At 36.7% G+C, this 18,428-nt stretch overlaps 2 protein-coding genes and 1 pseudogene across 3 annotated transcripts; all 3 read left to right on the forward strand.

Moving 5' to 3' along the window:
* Window positions 1–1,098: 1,098 nt before the first annotated feature.
* On the forward strand, window positions 1,099–8,546 carry LOC130717216 (uncharacterized). Of its 2 annotated transcripts, XM_057567362.1 has the most exons (11): window positions 1,104–1,339; window positions 1,502–1,572; window positions 2,411–2,519; window positions 2,873–2,955; window positions 3,418–3,576; window positions 3,720–3,821; window positions 5,802–5,993; window positions 6,653–6,964; window positions 7,453–7,614; window positions 8,093–8,176; window positions 8,248–8,546. In XM_057567362.1, exons 1-11 carry the CDS (start codon window positions 1,276–1,278, stop codon window positions 8,353–8,355), a joined length of 1,446 nt encoding a protein of 481 aa, XP_057423345.1. In that variant the 5' UTR covers window positions 1,104–1,275; the 3' UTR covers window positions 8,356–8,546. The 2 variants fall into 2 exon arrangements, with proteins under 2 accessions (XP_057423344.1, XP_057423345.1); XM_057567361.1 differs by lacking the exons at window positions 5,802–5,993; window positions 6,653–6,964; window positions 7,453–7,614; window positions 8,093–8,176; window positions 8,248–8,546 and adding an exon at window positions 4,077–4,521 and having other exon boundaries at window positions 1,099–1,339.
* An 865-nt stretch (window positions 8,547–9,411) lies between these two features.
* On the forward strand, window positions 9,412–11,762 carry LOC130720639 (uncharacterized). Its single transcript, XM_057571310.1, has 6 exons — window positions 9,412–9,559; window positions 9,632–9,823; window positions 10,225–10,536; window positions 10,760–10,921; window positions 11,188–11,271; window positions 11,341–11,762. Exons 1-6 carry the CDS (start codon window positions 9,530–9,532, stop codon window positions 11,446–11,448), a joined length of 888 nt encoding a protein of 295 aa, XP_057427293.1. The 5' UTR covers window positions 9,412–9,529; the 3' UTR covers window positions 11,449–11,762.
* The window catches only part of LOC130719573 (uncharacterized), a 49,000-nt pseudogene continuing 42,242 nt past the window's right edge, over window positions 11,671–18,428 (forward strand).

Raw genomic sequence — 18,428 nt, forward strand, 5'->3', positions numbered from 1 at the left:
TCTTTTTTATGTACAAAAACTTTTTGTATATTTTAAATCAAATAAAATAATAATAAGTAAAAAGAAAACGTACATGTCTTTGGACTTAGAAACAGCCCAAACTCATCTAAGAAAAGTCTCAAAGATTAGCTTACTGGCTTGGTCCATTTACTTGCACTCCAAGAACATCAATGTCTGACATGGTCAATCTCATCCATTTTTTATTTTTTATAGGCAAACGTTAGTTGTTCAAAATGTTAGTAAATTAATCTCTTCTCCGAGTTCGAACTAGGAACCCTTCACCCTTTATTCCACCCAACGATTATGTCCCTAGCTCTTACCACTTCAGCTATAATTGGGGGACATCTCATATTCTTAATTTAAAATAAATCCTAACACAATTGGTAAATAGATAAATTCTTTGAAAATTTACTCGAAAGTCAGCCTAATCCTTACAAAATATGATTTGTTGAGATGATATTTTTTGAAACTATAATTTATTGAGATAAATTTACCAACTTAATGGAGAAATCACAAAATTGAATAAATTTACAACAGCCTTGTTATATAAATTAACTAACTTGGTGCCAAAATTCAAACTTTTCTGCCTTTACCATACATCCCAATATTATTAGTCTGGATACCTTCTTGTATGTGTCAAATATAATTCGGTTCATCTAAATCACAATACTTATGAAGTTTCGCGTTTTGAGCTAATATAGCCTCTGAATCTCGAAAGAATTAATTTCATGGTTTTTTTTTGAAGGTGTAATTAATTTCATGGTTAATAGATGTAGAAATGTAAAAATACAAGTGTCATATTAAAAAATAGGGTTAAGAGTTAAATTAGTCCATGAGTTTATAAATGAGTTTGATTTTTGTTCATTTGAGGAAAATTAGACGGTCATTAAACATCATTTTTCTTCAGAAGGACTAAAATCAAACTCGCATACAGACTCATGGACTAATTTGATAATTGACCCTAAAAAATATTATTCATGAAAAATTCACAACAAAATTCGAACAAAATAAAAGGATATCCGACAAAATAATATAAAAAAAGGTATATCCTTTCAAAAAAAAAGGTATATAGTCTCTCAAACACAAGAATATTCCTTCATTTCCTTGATTGAAAATAGAGGGATTAAAAAAAAAAACTCTTTATCTGGGTTTGCATTTGTGATTGACATTGTGCCCTAATCCCAAATTCCCAATCTACTTCTCTTCAATCTTCTCCGCGATCCGATTCCTAGATCTTCTTCTTGCTGCTGCAGAAGCTGCATTCGTCACCTAATCATGGTGCTTCTTCACAGAGAACTCGACCTTCTCCTCTCTACCCATTTGGCTGATCCTCTTAAAGGTTACATTTTTAATTTTTTTTTTCATTCATTTCTGAAATTATGTGCTTCTGGAGCAGTTGTTAAGTTTAATTCATTGTAAAAATTGATTTTTTCGGTCCAGATCGATGTTCTTCATGTTTTTTGAATTTATGTATTAATTTTTTGTTGAAAAAAATGAACAGGAGATGGTGCCAAATCCAAGGGGATGTCAATTGAGAAGAAGATTGAGTTCCTTGAGAGCTTCACTGGAAAGGTGTGTGTGTATTACTTCCATTTACAAGCATAAGATTTATTACTTGAGCTCATTCTGTTATGGAAAATCATTTTGTTGATGTGACACTAGTAAGAGTATTTGTGTCTATTTGCTATGGATTTTTTTTTTGAGTACAGTTGAGAAACTGAATAATATTGTCCCTTTGTTTATGAATACTTGTATAATTAAATCACATTTATTCATTTGCGAATCACAATATTAAACCGGTGATGGCGGTGAGGTAATGTCGAATTTGTCAGTAGCTTGGTGTTTTATGATTGAATGGTTTTCTTGAAGGTTTCAATGAGTTTGAAATCAAAATTTCTGATGGGTTTCTGACTTTGATCCCAAATGTTGTCTCTTGGAATTTATGGTTTTAACACACTTGAACTTGTTTGATAATTTTCGAGTTGGTATCCCTTTCCCGAATGAACTGAATGAATGTATTATTGGGTGAATTCATCAACTGCTTGTAATTTACAATGGAGGATACAGAACATTAGCTAACTGCAGTTAAACAATTCCTTTGTAAAAATTGACTACTACGTGGATCTTGCTTCCTTTTAAGGAATTTTGTGGCATTTGTAGATGCCTATGAGTTGAATTTTTTGTGTTTCTGTAATTTAATGCTTGCTAACTTCGTGTGTTTTTCTTTCCCCTTACATTATATGTGTATCTCATATGAGGCTGTTATTTGCTAATTGTTAGATACCAGTTTCATAAACTGGCTTATTGGAACTCACGCTTTTACTGATTCTGAGTGTTAACACTTTCAAAGAATTGAGTTCTCTGATTCTATTATTTGGTTTGTATTAACTTGGGATCTTACCTGTTTCAGGTCACAAATCGAAGATCTCGTAGGTGGTTAAATGATCGTCTCTTGATGGAACTAGTGCCGCGTTTAAATGCTGAGGAAATTAGAGGGTTGTTTGCACCACCACCTTGGGGTAATTATCTCAGTCATCTTCTGTATGTGTTATTCGTTGAAGTCATGACATTTCGGTGGCTGCCTTTTTTATTCTGGCTGAGACTGTTTGCATTAGGCAAACAAGAATTTAATTCTTCCATTCACGAGAGGTTAAAGTTGTGTGGTGTTCTTTGTGTCCATCATCTGTTACAATTCAAGTGTATGGGAATGAAAGGGGTTCCATTCAAAATTTACATCAAATCTGTAGGACATATTAGTGATATTATTTATTATTTAATGCTCGTTTTCTGATTTATTCTTTCTTTCCTTTTTTCCATATATTAGCTTATTTTCAGTTTTGATATTGTAATAAAGATTGGGTTCATATTACAGGTGATGAAGTTCCACCCTCAACATTTTCTATGACTAATGTGGAGGAGTGGGACAGATTCCGGAATATAGACATGGATAAAGAGGTTATATTCACTTCCTTATTTGTTGATCCAGTGTTTAATTTTATTTACAGTTTAAGAAAGCAATTTAGAGCACTTGCAATTGGATTCAACCAACATTATTATCATTAATATTGGATTTTGATTTGCCAGCAATCCTCTGTTATAGTATCAAAGTTTCCCACTTTTCTTTAGCAGTTGTATAGGATTGGACTAGGTATCATTTAGGTTGTGACTTGTGTTTACATTGTAACAGTGTTTGAGAGCTTGTTAGTAGTTAGTACAATCATTGCATGCATGACATGTATATGTGTAGTGGTTTGTGTGAGTATCATGTTCGTATGATTCTATATGTCTGCATAGTATAATCTCTTTGCTGATTGCTGACTGCTTGGTTGGCATATGAAATTACATTTTGATTATCTCTTAATGTGATGTGTTATCAACTACCAAGCATCTCACTATATGTTTTGTTTGTTTTGGTAGGTTAATATAATTCATGCCCTAGAAAATACCTTAGATAAGAAGAAAGGTCATGTTGATGCTGATAAGTTGGCAGTGTTGAATGCTTGGCATAGAGTTGATTGTAAAACAAGAGACGCACTTCGCCGCAGCTCGCTTTCTGAACTCATAGAGGGATATGAGGTATATATCTGAGTAATGATTACTACTCTCTAGCCCTTAATCTCCTTGTTTCACTGGATTATTCTTTCAGTTTGCTATAATGACAAATATGTTTCTTGCCATTTACATGGAACCTTGCCCCCCCCCCCCCCCCTTCTTTTTAGGAATGTGTACGGACTTTCATAACAGAGAAGACAGATGGAGATGTTCTTGAACTACAAATTCAGGATCCTTTTCATCGATTGTTGCTGCATGGAGTGTGTGAGGTAATATATAGTATACTGCTCCCTTTGTTAACTGTTTGATGCTCTCAGCTCTATTGTCTATGTATGTGTCGAGAACATTGTGGCTGAACTTAGGAAAATGTTTTATGAAAAACAAGAGTTGGAAATGTTTTCAATAGAGAATAACTTCCTGAAAAATATTCTGACTAGGAATTATCTACAGATTCTTATTGTGTTACTCTTGTTCATTTTCGCTAATGTGTGATTCTAATTTTGTTGTAATATTTTTGTGTGCAGTTCTACAATCTGGCATCGGATACAGTGACAGATTTTAATGGTGGGGAGTCATCAAAGATGACAAAGATAAAGAAAAAGAAAAGGGGTTCTCCTGAGATCCTCAAAATCACACTGTCCCATTTTCTGAAAATGACCAAGGAAGGAAGTTGGTAGTTTCTTCAGATGGAGCTGTTGTTTATTGTCCACTGTCCATAAAATAAATCCCTTAATTTTAGTAGTGGATCTTCTCTTGAACATAAAGAGAACCTGTCTCTTGTTCAAGGATGAACAATGTACAATATTTAACATTTCTTTCCCTAGACTATCACTGTAAATTAGTTTGGCAAAACCTGTATTTAATTGGTGGATACCAGCAGTCAACATAAGTTGCTGATTGTTGGTTAGTTTACAATGTTGTAGTTCATTTGATTTTAATAAATTATCATGTCTTATTATTGGATTATCAGAGATGCATCTCTCCCTCTCTTTTTTTTCGTTACCTTTTTTTGGTGAAAAGATGCATGTCTCTCTATATAGGTATTTCCTTGAACCCGTCATGGAGCAAACCACACCGGTTCCTCTGGTTTTTGGCTAGTTTAATGTTTTGGAACTAATTGTGTCTAAATCAGCGTTGAGCAGAATTGGTTTTGCCAGAATTGATTTTGCCAGGATTGAATCTGATGGAATTGAGTATAGTAAACGTGAGCTAGAATGACATAGTTTATATTTAGGACATTTATAAGAAAAGTGATATCTTTATGCCAGTTTTGTGGTTGAGCTCCATAAAGCAAGTGAGAGTCAACTCTTGTAATGCAGAAGCTACACAAGGTGGCATTAACTTAAATTTAAAAGAATTTAAGCTAATGAATGATCACCTTTATGCTCAGTGTCTATCGTCATCGAGTTTATAGGAAACCCCTGTGAAGGTGTCCCGAGCACGAGGTTAGTCCTGAGTTGCCTCACTTGTTCATTATTTATCAAAGTTGTTGTGAGACTGATTAACCTCGGCTAGGACAAGTTGCTCCTCAGTTAAGTCATTAAATCTGCCATTGTGGTGCTCACTTCTTCGTGAGATTTTTTGGGCTAATTGAGGTGCTATTAAGCCTTTTGGCTTTTTGCGTCGGCCATTACAATACTCATTTTTGTTAAACTGCTCTAGCAATCCGAACCAAGTGGGTGAAACCATAAAGTTCAAATATCTCTACAAAAGGGCAGCGCCTAAAGATATTCCAAAAATATTTTAAAATACCCATTCAATTAAATAAAAAATTATTTATGAATTAATTCATTTACTAAAAAGCCAAGACAGGTTATGAGTTTAGTTTAACAAATTAAATAGATTGACACAAATTTCTCTTCCATTTCAATTCATTCTTCTTATCTCTATTTTCTCTTGCATCACCCTAACCAAACATTTTTTTTTCTTCACATTGTGTGTTTACATAAATTAGGTGTGAAGTGTGAACATAAAACAAGTGTTAGTTTATTGAATGCCTTGTGTAAAATGTCCTACCAATCTACCATTATTTTAACATCTAAAGAGTGGATAAATCAGATCTCAAAAGGAACATGTTGGTGGCGGCTGTGTGGAGCTTTGAGCCTTTGACCAGTTTGATCACTTCTTCCTGTTCGTATCTCAATGGCAAGCAAACCTGTCAAATACTATGTGGTATGTATGTTCTTCGTTTATCTGAACTGCTGTGTTGTTTGTTGTTTCTGTGAACTGAATCTGAGTTTGGTATGCAGGTGGATGCGTTCACTGAGTCAGCGTTCAAGGGTAACCCTGCAGCAGTGTGTTTGTTAGAAGAAGACAAGGATGATGATTGGTTGCAAGCTGTAGCTGCAGAGTTCAACATCTCTGAAACTTGTTTCTTGACTCGCATTGATGGAACCTCTAATCCCCGTTTTGGCCTCAGATGGTTTACTCCTGTTGTTGAGGTATAATCTATAATAGCATAAATCTCGCACACCATGTGGTTGATTTAAGTTGTACATGTCTGATTTTTCTTAACTAAGGTATAGGCTTGGAATCTTGTTTGTATATGAAAAAAAATCCATGATAAGAGAGTTAGCCTCGTCCTAACATGAATGTTTTCGGCTCGAACACAATTGAATCCTGTGATTAGACCAAGAAAGCATAAACCACACACACATTTGCTTGTACAGTTGTACTCATTATAAATATGCAGATTATAATCGAACGTTTTATGCTTAATAGCAATTTTGGTCCCTTTAGCTTTGGAGTGCATGAGTTTGGTACATTTAGTTTCAATTGCTCCAATTAGATCTCTTTACTAATTACTATTAAGATCAAACATATTTAGTCAAGATATTAACTTGTCATCCAATAATGAATGAAAAACTGACATAAATCACAATTTTTATGTGGAAGGTAATTTAGATTGTCTTAACATGTCATACTTGCTAAAATTTCTGATTCGCTTAAACTTTATAGGTTAACTATTACATAACAAGTTAATGTTGGGACCTTATTCGTTAAATCTAGAAAGTAGAGCGACTTATGTAGAGCAATTGAAAGTAAAACTATGGGAGGAAAAGTGTAACTAAGCCAATGTTTTATTGACATCCTCTTGCAGGTTAACCTCTGTGGCCATGCCACATTAGCGGCTGCATACATACTGTTTTCATCTGGTTTGGTGAAGACCAATGTTATTGAATTTGTGACACTATCTGGAATATTAACAGTCAAAAAGATCCCAGCAGTCAATGCCACTAATGGCACAAACTTGCAAAAGAGTGAAGCTAAGGATGGGTTCTATATCGAATTGGATTTTCCTGCAGACCATATTATAGAGTCCAATTTTGATGGGACTGCACGAATTTCTGGGGCATTGAATGGTGCTCCCATAATTGATATAAAGAGTACACATAATAGCGAGGACTTCCTGGTAATTCCTAAATATGCTCTCTTCCACTTCTGGTACTTAGAATTCACATGAATTATGCTTAACTATTTCCCAGAAAACAACACATCCTTATGATGCTGTGTCTGGTGAAACCATGTTTTCATAACTTCTACTTTTGGACGCATAATTATATATCTGTTAAGCTGCATAATTATTGGAGAGGACTAGTATATATCTCATGCTACATAGCCCCATGATTTTAAATTTTAAATTATGGTGTGGTTGCGATTGCAGTTACATCGCTTTCTTTCTAATTGAAGGAAATTGTGAATAAATGTGGACTGTGGTTGGTAAGGCTGCGATTGCGGTCGCAATGCAGTTGCGTGAACTAGAAAATCCTTGACATTGCAGACCACCACAATTTAGGACCATGCTTAGTGCTTACTCCTACCTGTAAAATAGCATGAATGTTTTTTGAGCAATTTGTGCTTATGGAAATGGAGCAACATGAAGTTCTTAATTTCTCCTAGGTTGAACTCGCATCAAGAGAAGATGTCATAGCAGTTCAGCCACAACTTGATGCAATGGTTAAATTTCCTGGAAGGGGGGTAATTGTCTCAGCGATTGCTCCTCCAGAGTCGGGATTTGACTTCTATAGTCGATTCTTCTGCCCAAAATTTGGAGTCGATGAGGTAAATGTCTGTGAAGTCAGAACTATGACTGCAATGTTCTTACTTTTACTGTAAAATGTCTCCTCAATTATGCAATAAATGAATTCTTAATGTCCAAGTAAGATATGGTTTCGATTTTGGGCTCAGCAATATAGATGCAATTTGTGAACTTTATAATCCCTTAAAATTGGTCGTTCTCTTCTTACAACAAGCACTTCACGATTTTAGAATTATTAGAAAATAAAACTTTTGAATCAAGCCACATAATATTATTTTTACTACATATTTTCACAAGGTCCATTGTAGGATCATTTAAAAGAATGGAAAGGCTTCCATCGTAAGCAATTCCACTCTTCTCCAATATATGAAAAGTTTCAAAGCGTCTGTGTGCGCTCGAATATGCTGAACCTGGGATTACACAACTCATATTGTTGAAATGCACTCCAACAATGATAACAGAACTAATGAGGCAATGTTACATCACTCGCATTCTTTTCAGGATCCTGTTTGTGGGACTGCACATTGTGCCTTAGCATCCTACTGGAGTAAGAAGCTAGGGAAGTGTGATTTCATTGCTAATCAGGTACTCTCCTTCCCCCAATTAATGGGAGTATCTTTGTCAATGTCTTACTAACCTGAAGAGTATTTATGCAGGCATCACCCAGAGGGGGAATTCTCCATATTCATCTTGATGAGGAGAACCAACGAGTGTTCTTGCGTGGGAAGGCTGTTACGGTGATGGAAGGGTGTGTTCTGGTCTAGGCCTGTTCCTAAAATTGCAGAATACATAGTTGCTCCAATAGATATATCAGATGATAAGAATTGTAATTGGAGAACTGAACTCTTGCAAAAGAAGAACCTCACTGCATTCTGTATTTGATACACAAAAACCTTGGTGGCAATGTAATAATATTTGTTGAGTTGAATAAATTGATCTGGTCATTGCCTTTTTAGCAGGCATCCCCTTTAGGAGTTGTTTTTTTTTTGGTAAGCAAGGAGGAGTTGTTATTAACAACTCTTTATTCAACGTACTGAGCAGAGCAAAAGAACATTGATGCTTGGAAAGTATGTTATTGTATGGATGGGTGTGCTCTATTTGAACTTCAGTTTAACATTTAAAAGTATAATAATAGACCCAAATGTCAAAACTCTGGGAGGATCTTCTTATGTTTACCTTGCTGATCCTCCATCTCCAATCATTGAAGAGCAAGTCCAAGGTTTCTTTTAGCTGAAATGTGCCTAGCTAGAACCAGAGTCGATGAGCTCACAATGTTTTTTGGGGGTTAAGGAGCTGAAAGCTTTGACAAGTACTTGGGTCCTTCGCTCTCACTGCAAAATCTAACAACGGTTGTAAACCATTTGTGAAAGCCATCGGCAATCGTTTCCCCCCACATACCGGTAGTCTTTGCCATCGATAAATGGTTCCTTTTCCCGGAAAATAAAGGTTTTGACGGGTAATTGGGGGAATTACCGACGGATATGTGATAATTACCGAAATTGTAGTGTCCATTTTCCATTTTTAATATTTTTAAATTTAAATTTAATTATGACATAACAAATTGTTGGATTCTAATTGGATGACTATGTAAAAAAAATTTACAGGTACTGTCATTGCATACTTTTATATTTTGTAAAAAAATTATACTTAAGTGGAATTAAAGAATTCATAAATCCGTTAGTTTTTTTTTTTTTTGCTACATCGGAAAATAAATCCGTTAGTTTATTGTATGCTATTAGACATGTTTTTTTTTTTGAAATAAGATAGTAAATTATTAATGAATTAATTCATAAATTATAAATGTAAGACAGTTTACAGTTTAGTCTAATGAATGTATTGTGTACGTGAGAAGTAAAATGTCCTACGATTCTTTTAAAATGATAAATCTCGAGGAAACATGTTGGTGGTGGCTGTGTGGAGCTTTGACCAGTCTTATCAATGGCAAACAAACCTGTGAAATACTATGTGGTATGTTTGTTTATGTGATCTGATATGTGCTGTTTGTTGTTCCTGTGAACTGAATCTGAGTTGGATACGCAGGTGGACGCGTTCACTGAGTCAGCGTTCAAGGGTAACCCTGCAGCAGTGTGTTTGTTAGAACAAGAGAGGGATGATGAGTGGTTGCAAGCTGTGGCAGCTGAGTTCAACATCTCTCAAACTGGTTACCTGACACGCATTGATGAGGCCTCTAATCCCCGTTTCGGCCTCAGATGGTTTACTCCTCTTGTTGAGGTATACCTTATATTATAGCATAAGTGCACTTTGTTTCTCATATTTTCGTAAATATCCACCCTATTTAAATAAATATAGTATGTAGAAGAACAGTAATTACTGTGTCTGATTATTAGCAATTTTAGCTTTTGATTATCTGGATAATGTGTGGATTGAAAATGGTCCTCCAGTTTGCTTCCGAATGATGTTAGACTCAGTATTAATCCTGGTGTTTCAGGTTGTTAATGAAATGATCGAAAAAAAGTTAATGTTTGAGACCATATTTGTTCAGTTTTGAAAGTAGAGCGACTTGATTACAACAATTGAAACTATGAGTAGCAAAATCACATACTGATACAACTATATGGACCAAAAGTGCAATTAAGTCAGCGTTCTATTAACATCTCTGGATCCTTATGCAGGTTAAACTTTGTGGCCATGCTACACTAGCAGCTGCACACACACTGTTTTCATCTGGTTTGGCCAAAACCAATGTTATTGAATTTGTGACACTATCTGGAATATTAACAGCCAAAAAGGTCCCAGCAGTCAATGTTACTAATGCCAACAACTTGCAAAAGAGTGAAGCCAAGGATGGATTTTATATTGAATTGGATTTTCCGGCTGACCCTATTACAGAATTCAACTCTGATGTAACTACACAGATTTCGGGGGCATTAAACGGCCCTCCCATAATTGACATAAAGAGGACACAAATTGGAGATAACTTACTGGTAATTCCTAAATCTGTTCTCGCCTACATATGTCATTTAGAATACACATGAATTATGCTTAACCATTATACTTTGGATGCATCATTAGTATCTGTTAACCTGCTTTATTATTAGAGAAAGGAATCTCATTCTACTTAGCGCTTACTCTTACCTGTAAAATAGCAAGAATTTTTTTGAACAATTTATGCATATGGAACGTAATAAAGCTTAAAATTTGTCCTAGGTTGAAGTCACGTCCGGAAAAGATGTCATAGCAGTTCAGCCACAACTTGATGCAATAGTTAAATGTCCTGGAAATGGGATAATTGTTTCAGGGATGGCTCCTCCAGATTCGGGATTTGACTTCTATAGTCGATACTTCTGCCCAAAACTTGGAATCAATGAGGTAAGTGTCTGAGAACTATTACTGAAATGTTGTACAATTGCACTGCAATGTCTCCTTAATTGTGCAATAAATGAAAACTAAAAGCCCAAGTATAAGATAACTAATTTGAATTTGAACTCAGCAGAATAGATGATTTTTTTCTTTCGATACATGTCCACTCCAATATAGTTAATCTGAGATTACATAACTTGTATTTTTGAAGCGTACTGCAACAATGAAAACAGAAAATCATGTGATTATGTTACATAACTCGCATTTCTTTTCAGGATCCTGTTTGTGGGAGTGCACATTGTGCCTTAGCATCCTACTGGAGCAAGAAGCTGGGGAAGTGTGATTTTAATGCTTATCAGGTGCTCCTTTTCCCCTTATTCTGATTACCTTTGTCATGTCTTACTAACCTGGACATTCTACATGTGCAGGCATCACCCAGAGGGGGAGCTCTCATTATTCATCTTGATGAGGAGAACCAAAGAGTGCTATTGCGTGGGAAGGCGGTCACAGTGATGGAAGGGTGTATTCTGGCCTAGGCCAATTCCTAAAATTGCAGAATACATAGTTGCTCCAATCTCAGATGATAAGAGTTGTAATTTGAGTACTGAACTGTTACGGTACACAATAGTATAATACCTGGGTGTGCAGTATAATAATTATTTATGAGTTGAATAAATTGGTCTGGTCTCGCTTTTGAGCAGACATCCCCTTGAGGAGGAGTTATTATTCATTCTACAGAGCGGAGAAAAAGTACATTGATGCTTGGAAAGGCTGTTACTGTTATGGATGGGTATTTTCTGTTTGAACTTTTGTATAAGATTACAAAGTATAATAAGAGACCGTTTCAATATGCTTTTATTGGAGCTTATCTACTCGAAAAACCACTAAATAAACTTCAATAAATGCTCTTTGGTTTACATCCAAGTGGATTAAAAGCCTTATTGGGTTAATAAATCACTGGTTTACATACATAATTGCTGTGCAATCTCCACAGCAAAATCTTCATTGTGTATGATATAAAAAATTTGCTCCTTAGAAAGGTGATGGCGTCCTGCAGTGAGGTCATAGGCATAAGCAAGAGTGAGCCATTTGTAGTGGAGAGTCCGAACTTTCAAGCAGATTTAGGTTGTGTTTGGCTCGAAAAGAAGACTGAGTAGAAAGAACAGTGATTAATAAGTTCTATTTTTTTATACATCAGAAAAGGATTAATAAGTTCTATTGGAGACATAATGTCTCAAAAAGGAAATTAAATTGAATGTGATGGGAGAAAGTAGCGCAACCTAAATGTGTTGAGGGGCTTGGTTTTAGTGTGTTTAAAGCCTTTAACATTGTCCTTCTTTCTAAGCAACGGTGGAGGTTGGATAAACTCCAGAACAATTTGATGGCTAGGGTGTTGAAGCTTGTTATTATAGCAGAAATTCTTTGAGGGAGGCATCTCTTGGGTATTGCCCGAGTTACATTTGGAGTAGTGTGTTCAATATTTCAAGATAGGTTAATTGGGGCATGATTCCTTGTGGGTTTTAGCTAGTTGTATATTTTTAATTAGATGAAAGTGAGTTATTCTGTTGGGAATTATATGTTAGTTTACCGAAATTATCGATGTGTACAATAACAGGAAAAATACTTTTTAGAATGTGATCAATTACATTAACAGAGAACACAAACATTGATAATTCAGTATACCAACTTTAAGTAGAGATTGTTTCTTTTTTGTCAATCACATTCTAAAAATATTCATTAATGCGTTCACTGAGTCATCTTTCAAGGGCAACCCTGCAGCAGTGTGTCTGTTAGAACAAGAGAGGGATGGTGAGTGGTTGCAAGCAGTGGCTGCTGAGCTCAACATCTCTCTAACTGGTTACTTGACTCGCATTCATGACAACAGCCTTAACTCCCTCAATGGAACCTCTAATCCCTGTTTTCATCTCAGATGGTTTACTCCTCTTGTTCAGGTATACACCTATATTAGCATAACTCGTGCATGATTTAGGTGGTACATGTTTAATTTTCTTCAACTAAAATCTAGGCTTTGAATCTTGTTAGCATGTGGAAAAAAACTGATAGGAAAGTTAGCCTCTGCTAAGTTTGAGTTGGATGTTTTCAGCTCGAAATGATTGAATCATGTGACTAAATAAATAAAAAAAACATAAAAATGAGCACACATGCACTTGATCCAATTATAAATATGGAGACTATAATGGAATGCTTTATAGCATTTTTGGTCCCTAAAGTTTTGGGAGTGCGTGATCTTGGTCAATTTAATTTCGGTTGCTCTAATTAAGTCTTTTACTTTCAAAATCGAATAAATTTGGTCAGGATATTAACTTGTCATCCAATAATAAATGAAATTAAAATTGACATAAATCAGAATTTTTACATGGAAGGTAAGATAGATTGTCTTAACATATCATCCTTGCCAAAATTTATGATATCAAAGTTAATGTTTGAGACCATATTTGTTCAATTTTAAAAGTTGAGAGATTTGATCACCACAAAAATTACAAGTTGATAAATCGTAGGGGCAAAAAGTGCACTGAAGTCAGAGTTTAATTGACATTGATCTTTACGCAAGTTAAACTTTGTGGCCATGCCACATTAGCAGCTGCACACACACTGTTTTCATTCGGTTTGGTCAAGACAAATGTTATTGAATTTGTGACACACTGCAGGCATTTCCTTCTTCTATATACTAACTTGTCCCACACTTACATTTTCAGGCAAGAAAAACTGAGCATTCATAACATATCATGATTATTACAAGTCTCACCTACCTAGCAATAGAGGCACTCTAAGGAGTTACAAATTGATTCTCCGCGGCCCTATCATCGTCATCGTACACGTCTTGAACGCCACCACCAGAGATGGTGTTAGCGTCGACGTCGGCCACCACATTGAAGGTATGAAAAACGGTAGAAAGGGGGGGTTTGAATAGCGTTTTCAGAATAAAACTTCCACCTTAAGATTTTAACAAATCTTTTGAGACACAAGTAAAGTGCTTAAGATAAGAGATTAGAAAAGCACACAAGGATTTTATCCTGGTTCACTTGATGAATCACTCAAGCTAGTCCAGTCCACCCGTGAAGGTGATTTCGTCCTTCTTAGAATGAAGGCAATCCACTAATCAGAGAGTTGTTACAACTGCACTTGAAACCTACAAGTGACTAACAATACACTGACTTAGCTCACACTAAGATTCACTCTCTTAGTCTTCTCTAGGATCTGATCAACCTTGATCTTCTAAAGGTAAACTAAACAACTGTTTAGGAAATATTGTTTACAAAGAAATTGCTTCTGAAAAGTTTGTAGTAAACACAATGAATTCAATGAAGAAAGAATGCTTAGAAGATTTGAATATAGCTTGCGCGTATGAGTTTCTTCCAACCGCATCTTTCAGTCTTCAGCCTCTATATATACCCCAAGGATTAGGGTTTGAACATTGCATGGGAATGCTACCGTTGGAGGGCAGATCTGGGATTTCCAGCTTCTGCTGTGGCTGAGAATGTTAGGTTAGGTCGTCAGGATAGTACATTTACTTTTGTACTTTGGATAGTGACTTGACCTTTAACCTTGTAGACTTCTGATCAGAGGAATGCTTCGTGTTGGAACTTGTGAAGCTTGTTGATCAGAGTCAGAGGGAAGCATGGATCCTCTGACCGTTGTACCTTCTGATTCTGAACTCAGAGGAGAAGTACTTATGGTGTGTTTGGAAAACTTCTGCAGATCCACGTTTGGCCCTGATCCACGTTTGCAGAAGCAAGAAATAGTTGCTTTTGGATTTCTGGATCCACGTTTGGTCTCTCCAGATTTGAAACCAAACACACACTTAGTCTTCAGAGCCATTTTGCTTCTGGACTTCAGAGTCTTCACTTTTCAGCTTCTGGATCTTCAGAGTCTTCTGCACCATCAGAACATCTGAACCTTCAGAGTGTCTGAGTTATCAGAACGTCTGGATCTTCAGAACTTCAAGTGAGTTGAGCATAGTGCTTCTGATTTGTGTGAGATAATCTTAAGGTCAGAGCCTGTCAAGAGCACACTCAGAAAAACACGTTAGAGTACCATAATTGTTCATACTAAAATGTTAACTTGTAATCATCAAAACATAGAGTTGTACTACACGATCAGAACTTGATCTTACAATCTCCCCCTTTTTGATGATGACAAAACCAAGTATTTTGATGAACAATTCTTAAACAATAAACTGAATTCACTCAGAGTTTAGAGAAATAGAATTAGACTTATCCTGATGTGAATGGTTTATTTTGCTCATTCTGAATCCAAGTCACAACTTGATTCTGAGCTTAGCTCCCCCTGAACCTAAGACTTAATGAAGACGTTAGTAATATATAGATTCTGAGCTAAATAATATAAGAGTTCAGAGTGTTAACGCATGACATAGATGAAATGAAATCATCAGAGCGCATAAGTATTCAGAGTCACGAGAAGGGTATCGGAGTTAACCAATATCACTTCAGAAGAAGTGAAATGTATTCCTTATATTTGCCCAGTGACATATCTATGGTCATAACAGTGGAACTCTTAAATTCTCCAAAAATAACAAAAATCACACTAATCAGCTTATACATAAAAAACTGGGTTATACTCCCCCTTTTTGTCATAAGCAAAAAATTTGGGGTGTGAAAAACTTAGCTTGAAGTACAAGGTACTCCCCCTTAAAGAAGGACTAAGTTCAAAAAGATGGAGAAATAATTAATGATGAAAAAGAAATTAGCGATTAAAGAAAGGAATTAATGCATAGGCAGAACGTTTACCACCGGCCACGGGAGTAAAGAGAAGCTTCAGGTACCAATACTTTATCCTCGAGAAACTGCAGTAGCAATAACTTTCGGAGAGAAAATGATGCTTATATAAAGCGATTAGGAACACAGTAAGCTTCACAACAAGATCAATTCCAAATAAAAAAGAATGGCATCATACATCGTTGCATTAGAAGAGCTCAGAAAGAAGGCTTTTGATGAAGATTTGTTCATGAATGTGAGGCATCCAGATGGTTCGAGAACCATACATGAGCTGACTACAACGCTGCTGGAAAAGGATCTTAGTCCAGAATTGGAGAAAGATCTGAAGGAGTTCCTCTGCTTCGTGGAGGAGATTCAGGAGCTGTGCAAGCTGGAGCTGAATCTGCTAGAAGAAAAGGAAGCAGTGAAGAAGAAACTAGAGACGCTGGAAGAGAGTTTGGAGAGGGATGAGCTGAGCAACAGGCTCGGCAACATAGAATACATACTCGATCGTCTGGAGAAGGAAAGAGTAGAGCAGCGCCAAGAATGTAGGAGAATGAGGAAGGATCCTCCATTCTAGAGTAAAGTAGATGTATGAAGATGTGATATTGAGATATGATATATAAAGAAAATTTTTCGGATATAGTTGTGTTAAATGCAAGAAGAAACACGAAATAAATAAACACATAAGGCGGTAAATAGACATAGTATATAGAAGTAAATAACTAAAAACAAGGAAAACAAATAACAGAAGGTTTATCAAACAAAGAAAGAAAACGATAGAGATCATAAAAACAAGGTTTTGCAGTGCGACGAAGAAGTTCTTGAATGGCTTCATTCATACTGAACAAGAGAGTCTCATGAGAGTTAAGACGTTGTTCCAAAATAGCAAGTCTGGAAGAACTTGATTGAGTAGAAGTGGAGGGAACATCCTGAGCAGAGTGAGGAGCTTGAGTTGACTGTGAAGCAGCACTTGTGAAAGGCACTGGTGCAAGAGCTTGACCTCTGAGAGCATCAGCTTCAGCCTGTAGCCTTTCAGCTTCTTTCAGAGCTTCTAACTTTGCATTCTCAATTTGTTCAGCTTCTAGACGTGCAGCTTCTTCTGCTTGTTCTTTCTTCTTTCTTGCTTCCTCAATAGCTTCAAGTAACTCAACCCTTAGCTGTTGTTCATGCATAACCACTCTTCTGTTGAAACGCTGCCTGGCAGCTTCAATCCTCTGATCCCTTTCAGCTGTGAGATGACTCATCATAATAGGAACTTGAGCAATCATCCAATCACACAGATGATCCCATTCTTCAGCAACAGAGTCAGGATTCTCATGAAGGTCAGTGTGACCTTGCACATTGCGAATCATTAATGATGCTTCATAATTAAACACACTGATGCACTCAAGAAGGGAGTTTGGTTTGAGATATGTATAGGGAACAATGGAGAGATTGGTTTCAGGAGAAGTGGGGTGGTTACTGCTATTTGCTTTAGAAGCATCTTGAGGAGAACCAACATCTAGGGTTTGGACATTTGATGTGTTGATCTCAAGGTTAGGTTGTGAGGTTTCAACTTCAGGGTTTGGAGATCTAACCGAGGAATGGTCAGAGACTGAGTTTTCTGGTTGGACATGTTCTGGTTGTGAGGGAAGTGCTGGTTGGACAGGAAGAGATGAAGGAGATGTTGCATTCAGAGGGACTACTGGAATGGGATGATCTGGATCAACTAGACGTTCTAGTCTAGGTCGAGGATATCTCCTTGGGCTAGGAATGGTCTGGTAGTACTCAGGGATAGCAGACTCTTTTTGTTTCGCAATTTGATCAAATTGGCGAATGGATTCAGAGTTATTTGAGGGTGAGGAGTCAGCAACATTTATGGGAAAGGATACAAAGGGACAAGGAGTTGTAGTGTCTGTATCATTTGTTCTGCGAACAGGATGATCTGATGCTCTGAGGACAGAGTGATCAGAGGTTCTGGGTTCATGGTGAGATTAGTCAGAAATAATGGGTTAAGAGGCTTGTGGGTTGTATTGAATGGTTATAGGTGAGGTAGGTTCAGAGGGTCTAGGAGTCTGAAGCATATTCCAAAGAGGTGCTTCTTCATGAGAGGGTTGAAAGAATGAAGATCTAGGTGAAGTGGTTGGAGAGGGGTTTTGTTCAGCTGGTTGAGATTCTTGAATGAGAGAAAGTGGGGTAGCAGTGCGGTTAAGAATGACAGAAATTGGGAGTGCATCAAATGAGCTTAAATCATCATCAATAAATGAAACAACAGACTTACTTGATGATCTCACTGCAGACCGAGTAACCCTGGCAGGAGCCTCAGTTCCGGTTACCTCAACAGCTGGTTCCACACGAGTTGGCTTCACCACTATTCTCACTTGCTTCTTTGACTTCTTTGGTGGAGGAGCATCATCATCATCACCATCAGATGGAGCATCTGGCTTAGATGGTTCCTCATGCTTCCTCTTAAGCTTGTCATTCTTCTTCTTCTGATCAACACCATCAGAAGGATCAGACTCTTCAGAGGATTCCTCAATAATAATTCTTCTCTTCTTCTTCTTCTTGGGAGGAGAATCAAATTCTGGAGCTGGGGGCAGAGTTTTGAAGAACTCGTCCACATCTATTTCATAACCTTGTTCCCTCAGATCAGCTAAATAGTGCAAGATAGTGACTGGATCATCAGCTTGGGACCATAGAGCGTAATCGGTCAGAGGGACTCTTCTCTGTCTGACTTCATCAGAGGTGTCTTCATGATCTGGTGCAACCTTTGTCTTAATCAATCCCATCTTCTTCAT

The sequence above is a fragment of the Lotus japonicus genome, chromosome 5, assembly GCF_012489685.1.
Source record: "Lotus japonicus ecotype B-129 chromosome 5, LjGifu_v1.2".
In the NCBI taxonomy this organism is placed as follows: domain Eukaryota; kingdom Viridiplantae; phylum Streptophyta; class Magnoliopsida; order Fabales; family Fabaceae; genus Lotus; species Lotus japonicus.

Coding starts and splice junctions, on each gene's coding strand:
- LOC130717216 (XM_057567362.1), top strand. CDS start 1,276: ATGGTGCTTCTTCACAGAGAACTCGACCTTCTCCTCTCTACCCATTTG. Junction 2,520..2,872: donor GTTTGCACCACCACCTTGGG/GTAATTATCTCA, acceptor TTCATATTACAG/GTGATGAAGTTCCACCCTCA. Junction 5,994..6,652: donor GGTTTACTCCTGTTGTTGAG/GTATAATCTATA, acceptor ATCCTCTTGCAG/GTTAACCTCTGTGGCCATGC.
- LOC130720639 (XM_057571310.1), top strand. CDS start 9,530: ATGGCAAACAAACCTGTGAAATACTATGTG. Junction 10,922..11,187: donor CAAAACTTGGAATCAATGAG/GTAAGTGTCTGA, acceptor ATTTCTTTTCAG/GATCCTGTTTGTGGGAGTGC. Junction 11,272..11,340: donor GTGATTTTAATGCTTATCAG/GTGCTCCTTTTC, acceptor CTACATGTGCAG/GCATCACCCAGAGGGGGAGC.